The sequence below is a fragment of the Mytilus trossulus genome, chromosome 1 (genome assembly GCF_036588685.1).
Source record: "Mytilus trossulus isolate FHL-02 chromosome 1, PNRI_Mtr1.1.1.hap1, whole genome shotgun sequence".
Lineage (NCBI taxonomy): Eukaryota > Metazoa > Mollusca > Bivalvia > Mytilida > Mytilidae > Mytilus > Mytilus trossulus.
In genome coordinates this window covers 24,313,552-24,324,328 of record NC_086373.1, presented here as the reverse complement: position 1 = coordinate 24,324,328, position 10,777 = coordinate 24,313,552, and the positions used below count along the sequence as shown (strand labels likewise).

The following is a 10,777-nucleotide window of genomic DNA, read 5'->3' as shown; positions in this document are numbered from 1 at the left end:
TTATGAGGATATATCAGCCACATGTATTGTGCCATCTTTACACCATATAACCAATTGCCCTTCTTTATTAATATGGAGAACTTCAGGATCAATAATACCATGTTCTTTACCATAGTTTGCAACAAAGTCACCGTCTGATGTAAGAACATGAATAGAACTTGTGCTAGCATCTGTCACATAAATAAGTCCTGAAGCAGAAACTGCAATGTCAATTGGTTTAAATTCGATGCTTGAGATAAAACTGCTATGTCCAGTGTAAGTCCACGTTGATTGAAAGGTGGAGCTTAGTCTTTTAACTGTTTTTCTGTAACTTTGATGTGATATAATATATGTACCATGTTTACTTGCTGCAATCTTGTCGGCCCAGTAATTTGAGTTAAATTGAAAACTCCTCGTTGATTCGCCTGTATCCTTAAGCAATACGACACCATTATATTTAGGCATGTAGGTTGCTTTATTAGAATACCCTAGTAGTACTGTTCCTTTAGCAAGTGTACAAATACTTGTAAATTTCTTTCTCGTTCTTCCGGTTGAATATTTGAAAAAGGTCACCATTTCATTACTTTCAAATCGAGACAATATTTCATCAATACATAAAAGTAAAATTGTATTGTTCTCAGTAATTTCCATGCCAAAAGCTTTGAATTCCAAATCACTTTTACATATTTCGACATAGTTTGAGCCCTTTATTTCAAAGTACTGTAAAGACGTATGTGTATCTCTTATACTAGGAGGACTTAATATTGATATGTATGTTCCATCATGAAAGCTTTCCAAGCATTTGAGTCTTTGCAATGGAGTCTGAACACTTTGTAAAATAGCTAGTCTTGGCATTACCAATGATCCAAATCTAATAGATATCACTGGAGCAATCAAGTCAACCGGAGATTTTAGAGACACATCTAAAGCTTTAATATTCTTTGAAGGCAATTCTTTTTCTATCAAAAACGATGTGTCGAGGACTTGTTTAACATCATTTGAGAGGAGCATTTTATCTATTATGGCTGTTGTCTCCTCCAAGTAATCAACATTTTTCTGTAAAGTTTCCTTTGTTTGGTTGAAAGTTTCATTCTGAGGTTTCAACAAAATATCAAGTTCACGAGAGAGCACTTCTGCGTCCTGGGTAGCTTTTTCTTTAATATCTTTCTCTCGTTGAATTATTTGCTGCTTTGCTTTGTTATAATTGTCATTTCCTTCCTGACAAATTTTTTCCATTTTGTTCATGTTTTTAATAAAAAACGGTAAATCCTCTTTCATTTTATTATTCAAACTGGTAAGTTCAGATACTTTTTCTTTATAAAAAGTCTCAAAATTCAAAATTTGATGACCAATGTGGTTTTCTTCAACAGCACAAAAAGTACACAATTTCTTGGAACAACTTTTACAATATGCAGTACATTTCTCTTCTTTATGCGAAGAGCATATGATATTTGCTAGTTCTAACTTTCGAACACTATCTTTTGCTTCCAATGTTCCCATCTGTTTTAACATAATAACACTATGCTCCTCAGATCCTTTGATTTTAGAATGTCTTTTTGTCTTACAATTTTCACACAGAATTAAATCACAGTTTATGCACTTCCATGCAGTTGTTTTAATAGATAAATCACAAAATTCGCAGACAGCAAGATTTTGGGCCATTTTGGATTGTTAATTTTCTAATTTAAAGCAAACTACAACATTGTTTATCTTATTTATATTCACATGACTCTACATAACATTTACCTTAGTTTATTACTGATATAGTTTTATTTTAATATGACACATTTCTATTGATAATTAGATAAATGATCAGATATGATATACATGCTTACTTACTTGATACAATGTAAACTAGGGTTTTGTTTTTATATGAATTTGGTTAAATATACTTACCATGAAATTACATTTATATTATATAGAATATGTTTGCTTTCACAACATGTTCTCATCGCAATTAACTAGGTGATTAAAAATTACATCCATGAGATGTACTCACCTACGTCATAGTTCACCTGTTTAACATACACTAGCTTTAGTTTTAATTTTTGCGTTCAAGAGAACGCATGTTTCTCGTCGGCAAGGATTTTAAACAGTTTACTGTTGAAAATCCTTATGTTTTATAAAAGACATTATTTGTTTTCGGAATATCGGTATACGATTGATTTATGTGAATCAGAATACAGCGCTTCTGTCAAGTTTCTGATATGCACGTTTTCGTCATTTTTACAGCTTACGAGTCTGGAAATACGATGACATAGAAAAATGACCTTTGTTTAGCCGCCATTTTCAAACATTAAATCGGGTCCGAGGAAAGGCAGAATTTAGCTGTCAAAATCGGACATGTTACGTGAGTGCTACGTTTTTAAAAAAGATATATATTTAAACGGATGTTTATTTCTTTTTTCACGCTCAGCTGACCGGATTTTTCACTGCATTAGAGCAATGCTACGAAACGGGTCGAGTGTTAAGTTTGGATAAAGTCGATTGTTTACAATTTGCAGTCTGTACACGAGACTGTGTAAACACATCACTATATTAAAATCAGAATAGGTATTTTGACCAGATCTGATTGTTTTTCATGTGGAAAACGTCCGTATGGGAGCGTATACCACTATTGTCACTTGTTTACAATTTGCAGTCTATTACGTGTACACCTGGTACACGAGACTGTGTAAACACATAACTATTAAATCAGAATAGGTATTTTGACCAGATCTGATTATTTAATTTAGAACATACTCACCCCTTCTCGTCCAATGAAAAGTTATTTTTTTCCCCTCTAATTTTCATAGTACATGGTTTTCCATGCACTATGAAATGCTATACATGAATGACTTTTCATTGTCAGTTAATTATGTGAACTCTTAAAATAACCGCACTAATGAAGTGTACAATCCCCTGAGGCATTTTCCTTAGGAAAAAGGACTATACTGATTAAGGACGAAAGAGCAAAGATTAAAACAAAAACCTTTGGAATTTTACAAATTTTCAAACATTTTCTAATGGTACACATCCATTGTATATATAAAATAAACAAAACAATATATAGGGTAAGGATGGAGGTAAAAATAATTTTTATTTAATTTATATACCCAAAATTTGAGGGAATATTTGGGTTTTTTTTCTCAAGAAAACAATACCAGACTGCTGATATATAAAGAAGAGGATTTTTTTTCGGACAAACACAAAACATGAAAATTTATCAATAAAAGGTAACATTTAACGGTGAATGGTCTGAATTCAAATATTCATATAGAGAGTTTTATGTTTATAAAAAAAATAATAAAAACGGGGATTTATATAACAATATGGCGCTTTTTAAAATTAGATCTAAAGATATATAAGTATTAAATTTTACCTGAAGCAGAAGAAAAACTATTTATCCTTTTGGTCCTCACAAACTATGTCAGTGCTATTTCATTACATCCATTGAAATGATCATTACCTATGTTTTATTTTTAGTTAATTATAAAAAGTGAACTCTTATTTAGGTTTGAATATAACAATGGGCAAGGATCATTTTGTAAGGTCACTCGAAAGTGTGAATATGTTCTAAATTGGTCAGACAATACTTGGTCATGTTTTATGAAGATTTAAGCCCTCGGCTTCGCCTTGGGCTTAAATCTTCATAAAACATGACCAAGTATTGTCTAACCTATAAGTGGATAACGTCCGTATGGGAGCGTATACCACTATTGTGACTAGAACCTTAATTGGTTCAATAAATTTCAATCAGAAAAGGGAATCTGCCCATTTCTGATTGTTTTATTTGGAAAACGTTCCATACAGGGAGCGTAGATCAACAGTGATACTGTTTTAACAGTTGATAAATACATCACAATCAGAATAGGGATTTTGCCCACAACTGATGATGTTTATTTGGTTAACCTTCCATTCAGGGAACATAAACCATATTTATTGAAAATAAAACGTGATCAATGGATCACTATAGAATTAAAATAGAATAGGGATTTTGTCCAAGTCTATTTGATTAATGTTGACGTGTTTCATACAGGAAACATAGGAACTAGAACAACATGCATGATTTAGAATCTGTAAGTTGCATTCATTCTAATTAAATACAGATTTGATATCTTACATAAAATTAAATCATAACTATTTATTGATTGCACATTGATATTTATGGAGCATAGAATGCATGTGGATGATTGTTGCAAATAAAATAAATTAGAATCAGACTAGTGAATTTAAGTCCAAGTCTATCTGACTTTTCTAGACATCCTTCCATCCAGGGAAAAATTATGTCTACTTTTATTATATTTTAAAACAACACAAGCATATCTAATATATGGTTGCACATTGTTTTTTGTGATGAACCAACAGTTTAGTCAATTAACATATTTGCTCATTATATATTGAACAAGTGTCTGGAAATAGTCAAGACAGATATTAAAGACACTAAAATAATACATTGTTATCTAGTACATACCAATACATACTTCTTTTAAATATGTCCAGTTTAAATCAGGCAGTAATTCTTAGAAGCCTGAAATATTTTTCCAGAACAGCAAATTGCTGTAAATATTGAATTATTTTTTACTGATAAATAATTCTCCAATGCTCTAACAGACATGGAGACAGTAAGAATGGAGCACTGTTCTAAATACAGTTGATAGCTTGTGACAACTCTTTTTACTAATATTAAATTTCATGGTCAGTTTACTTATGACAAGAACAACATGAATATTATAAGTATGAACTGCTATAACCAATTGTTTGTTTTTGTCGGCAGTAAGGAAACAAAGGCTTTTATATGTTTTTATGTAAACATTAGATTGTCTATTGAATAAAGAGTTTAGGGGATGTCATGATGCATTTCACAAAGACTCATTCAAGGTTAAATGGCTTATATATTGATTACATAATTCAGAGTGTACATTGCCAATGCATATAATATAATATGTACTAATTCTGTTTTGTTTTGAGTACACAAAAAAGAGGGGATAACGTAAGACTTAAGAGACTATCTTATCCCCACTATATGGGAATCACTGTCAAATTATACATATGTATCTTCCAATCATGAAAGCAAAAGGAGTTTGGATGCTCTTTTAAAGATAGAAAATTATGCCTAATAATTTACATCTTAAGTTTTCTAAGCAATGCCAACAGATGGGCAAGTTTCTGCTATAAGGATTTAACATTCATTGGGTCTGTTTTATTCTTAATGTGAGATTGGTAGAACCCAACAGTTTATGCAATGGCTACACATTGTTTTTCCTAGAGTTAAATATTGATTCAGAATTCTGAAGTATAGAGGACTCAATAATGCTGATTTATAGAAACAAGATTATCATTAATTTAGATCTTGTAAAAAAATTAGTAAAATATTGGTAAATAAATAAATAACATTTAAAGCATTGTGGATGCAGGATTTATTTAAAATGCTAGACATGATCTAGGAAATTGAAGTAGTTCTCAAGATTTGAAACTATCTATTATACAGCTCTTTATATAAACCTTTTATTTAGTCAGTCTTTACGAGATGCAGAAAAAAAAGAAGAGTTTTTTTTTGGAGTAACACATGATGTACCAATATAAACATAATATATATACATTTCAATTGGTTCTCAAATTTTAGCACCAGTGTAGAAGCAGTTAATCTAACAGCAAAATGTAGGAAAAGCAATTTATTCAAAAGACTGATTAATAGTTAGCAAATAGCTTTCAATAGTCTAAGAATAGTACATGGAAGTAAAATATAGTATGATAATTCCATGATTATATCAAATCAAATACGAGACATCTTATTAATATTATACCTAAATATTAAAATGTCACTGTTTATTTTTATTTTTGCCCATTATAAGCATAAAGTTACAAAAATCTAGTCTGGTCAAAGTCAAGTTGTGTATTATCTACATGCAGGAAGGTTTTCCGAATGCATGTGATTTTAATTTCGGAATTGATGGTAATTATTCACTTTTCAATTTCCATATTACCAGCCAGAATAATATAAATATATAGCATAGAGTTAGTATTTAATGCAATAATATGCTACCCAAAATTGAAATGTGTGTATTGTAAACAATTACTTTGAATTTTGATTCAATATTGTTTTGAAAGATGTGATTATTTAAATCACATTAAATTTGTTTTTTGCCAAATCTGGGGACAAATGCAAAATTCTTCTGAGTGACTAAGTTAACCAAATGACTGGGTTGAAGTCACAAAATACTATGGTAAGAATGGAGCACTGTATAGGATTCAGATGAGGTGAACCAAGACAGAAATAAAATGAGCATTTTTGATAGTGAAACCATTTCTGAAATAACTAAGAACACCTAGGATACTGCAAGTTAGTACAAGTGTTTTCCATATTGTCAAACAAGTGTTTTTCTTTAAATACAACTATAGAACTATATTTGACAAGTTGCATTTAAGTATTTCTGATAGCGAAATAAAATCTGAAATTAATATAAACAATTGTCAAGAGCAACATACAAGAGTTGTTCATTATGTCAAATTTTTGTTTTCTTTAAATTTGGAACTGTACATGGCAAGATATTCTAGAAAGTTAACCGTTGTGAAATGTTAATTAGAAATATCAAAACATTTTATTTTAGACAGATTTTTCATAGCTGGAGAAAATCATCTGTTAGTATTCTTTTTGGATTTATAAGGACAACAATCATGGCTTTAATTCAGCTCAACATCCAAATGTTCTGTGGAAGCAGTATATCAATGGAAACATGTATACTGAAACTTTTCCACTGATTTGTCCATTTCTGTATTTTTACACTTGAGTAGTCCAATACAAAACAAAAATATTGTTCATGGTTGAAATGGTAGACATTGTATTCAAAGGTTCTACCACTCATAGAAATTTTATCAGATTTTTTAAATTTAGTCAGTTTAGAGAATTGTCATTATACAATAGTACAAGACTTCTCTTGATGAAAATATTTTATTCTTAATCTATAAAATATTAAAAGTAGTATATCTAGCAGAGAAGCAAATTCTCAGGGACTATAACTTTAAAAAAAAGTTTAAAGATTAATCCAGAGTTAGCATAATCATGAAACAACTTTGGTTTGAGTCTTTAATAAACTTTGATTGTATTAAGGACACCTATTTACAAAGTATATTTTAAATGATTATAATTCTTTAATTAAGTAGAAAAGAATTTATTTCGAAAGATATGATATTGAACAGGTTATCAAAAGACGACAGCAATCATATATTATCTGTTATTATATTAATATAGACAGAGACATATAAATTGAATTATATGTCTCTGATATAGAGAAAACAATGGAAAGTTAAAGAAAGGTAATAATGTTTCCAAATAAACTTAAGTTTCAAAGTTGAAAGTAAATGAAATTAAGGTTGGATTAGTTCTTGTCGATTTGTACAAGCAACAAGAACAACCTATTCAGAAACAAATGCTTATTTACTGTTGCATAAATATTAAAACACATTCAGCTCATAATGAAGGAGCTTTAATATAATTATTTCTATACTGACCTGCAGATTATTTATTCATCAGATATAGAAACATGGGGTATATATATACATGTGAGTGCCATTGAGACAACTCTACATCAAGTCTATTAATTTTGCATACTTGTATTTATACAATCTGCAAAGTTTGCCATTGATACATATAGTTATGCAGCATAGCTTCATTGTATAATAAATTCAGTAATTTCGGTTTTTACTAATATCCGTATTTACAAAATTTAATGGAGTTACTTTTTAAAAAATTTCACATAATTTTTTATATGTTGAAATTGTATGTGTGTGAGAGAATTTATCCTCCACCAAATGAAATACTGCTTGTTAATCAGTAAATATTCTATGTAATATAAATTTAATTTCATGGTAAGTATATTTAACCAAATTCATATAAAATGGAGATTTTATATGAATTTATAGGGTTAAATATACTTACCACAATCCACCACCACCCCTGGAATAAATTCAGTTTTTTGTTCACTTTATTGAAATTATTCAATTAAAATACAAATTAAAACTAAAGCTAGTGTATGTTACACAGGTGAACTATGACGTAGGTGAGTATGTAACGGTTTATTTCTTCCTCTGTGATATTTTATTCTGGGGATAATTTGTCCCGGTAATATTTTTCCAGGCATGGTATTTCACAGGTAGATTTTTTCCAGAGGAGTGAAAATCTATCTGTGTTATGCGGATAGTATGTACCGGTATATATTTGCCGTACAATATTTCACAGAACCTTGTGAAACATAGTCCCATTAACTAGTAAGTAAGTTACTCACAATCAACATATACCTGACTATAATTATAAAATGTTTCACAAAGGTAGAACAAATTTGCATAATTTATCAAAGGGAGGTAATTATGAGCAATTTATATTTTAAAGACATTAATATAATAATATTCCTGAATCTCTTTCATGGTGAAATTTTGTCCTTGAATCTTATTTTTTGTATATTCATTTATATAAAAAGATGACTTACAACATAATTTTTTAATAAGACAGATCAAATTTAATAGGTAAATACTATCCAGCTGTTAAAATTGCTTTTGTTCCAATATATTGTTATGTAATTTATCTGATTTCCATATGCAACTACATCTTTTTCACCAGACAAAACTATTTATATAGTTAAAAATATTATCATAATCAAATTCTTCAATTACTGTTACAACAGTAGTAATAGAGGTCGGTCATTTAAAGACGTATCAACCGTATGATATACGTTGACGTATCCGCATCTGCAGATGTACCAAAACACAATATATGATCCCGAGCCTTAATTTTATGTATTTTCAATAATATGCAAATGGGCGACTGATTAATTTCTAATGCAGAAATTTACAAAACAATAAGGAAATGGCATGATAGGAGTGAATACGGTAAAATCGTTTGTTTTTTTGTGTATGAATTTGTGCTCACGTAGAACCAAATTGTTAATTGACAAATAGAGTGATACTCAGCACTTTCTATTACCTTTAATCATAAAATCTCAAATGAACAATATTCAAAGTTCCTTACATGTATATAAGGTAGAACATTTGATTTTTGTGGGTGTTTATTCATATAAGATCTTGAAATATTTTTTAACTAGAGTATTAAAGGATTGTGTACGATATTCGTGTACCTGCCCTACATTGGCTCCTTTTTAAGGGCATGTAAAACACAGGCACTTGCCTCAGGAAAAAAAATCCTATATACCTTATCATAACACATAAGGTATATAGGATTTTTTTTCTGAGACAAGTGCCTGTGATGTAAAAGTAGTTGATAGAACCCTTTATTTATTTTTTTACGAAACACCCCATTCACAAAGATTGAAAGTGTATGTTTGATTGTTTCGAAAAGACTCCAATTAGTTTTTTTTTAAATGAAGTATGGTCTTTTTAATAAGCTCGGGATCACATAATATATTTTGATATATCTGCAGAGGCGGATACGTCAACGTATACGATACGGCTGATACGTTTGTAAATGACCGACCTCTAATGCAACTATATTTCTACCTTTACTTTTTAATTTATAATTGTACTGAGATCTGAAAACAACTCACTTTTACATGTTTTTCGCTTACCTTATTTAATCATGATATTATTTCACAATTACGATCTTTGAAATTATTTCTGGTTTTCTTTCTTATGTTTAATCATAGATGTAATACCCATCTATGGTTTAATGATAATTTTCTTTTTAAAAGAATGATATTTACTTGAATATTTCAGGAATTTTTTTCAATGATAATTTGTGAAATGAATCCCATTATAATACATTTTTGTTTACAATAGAGGTTTAATTCAAATACACTATTATTATTTCATAGTGTTTGTAAAGGATAAGTTTTTGCTAAGGACTATTCAATAAGTTAACTACCCAGATAGAATTTCACGGCAAAGGAAAAAATATCCCAGGAAAATATTCTCCTCCGGATAAAAAAAATAACAAAACAACTACTGTGACATTTTTTCCTCCGGATCAAATTTCACACGGATATAATTTTGCTTTACAAGTACATCTCATGGATGTAATTTTTAATCACCTAGTTAATTGCGATGAGAACATGTTGTGAAAGCAAACATATTCTATATAATATAAATGTAATTTCATGGTAAGTATATTTAACCCTATAAATTCATATAAAATCTCTTCTTGAGATTTCAAAAATTACCATTTTTTAAGTGTAAATCATGTCAAGTGTATGCAGTGGAAATTGGAATGATTGATATTTAAATGAGCAGGCTTGAAAACACATTCCGACCTACACATATAACCAAAAAGATATAAAACAATTATATTTCAGTAAATTTTTACTGTCATAAATTTATTCAATAATTCAAGCAGTCTTGTTTAAATATGAACTTTGATAATTTATCTTTTATCATGACATTAACATAATACAATATTTGATTATTAGTATACAGAATGCTTATGGTCATTAATATATCTACCCATCCTCAACTTTTTTAGAGACGTGCATCATCACCATTTACTTTATTTTTCTAGAAATCAACATTTGTTTTGCCCATCCTATTTTATTATGAAATAAATAAATAGTCGAAGTTAAGACTTGTATCTAATTTTGTTCGTATGATAAAAAATGTTGAAATCAAAATTGCAGTACTTGAACACGAAAACTTTATTCAAATACAAAACCAGTGCAGGACGAAACAATCTCTTAGAAATGAAATCTACCAATGTTAGTACCCCTGCTTTCTAAATACCATTTACTGGCCTCTTCAGTGCTTCACTTATGAATATTAGTTACCCTTAAACTGTCGTGAACACATTTGATCATGTAAACAATTTGAATCTTTCCAA

General features: G+C 29.5%; 1 protein-coding gene across 1 annotated transcript; it reads right to left on the bottom strand.

Annotated features, from left to right (window-relative positions):
- LOC134706206 (uncharacterized) lies at positions 1-1,641 on the bottom strand. The gene has a single exon (XM_063564984.1). The coding sequence runs from the start codon at positions 1,639-1,641 to the stop codon at positions 1-3; it is 1,641 nt and encodes a 546-aa protein (XP_063421054.1).
- Between the last annotated feature and the right edge of the window lie 9,136 nt (positions 1,642-10,777).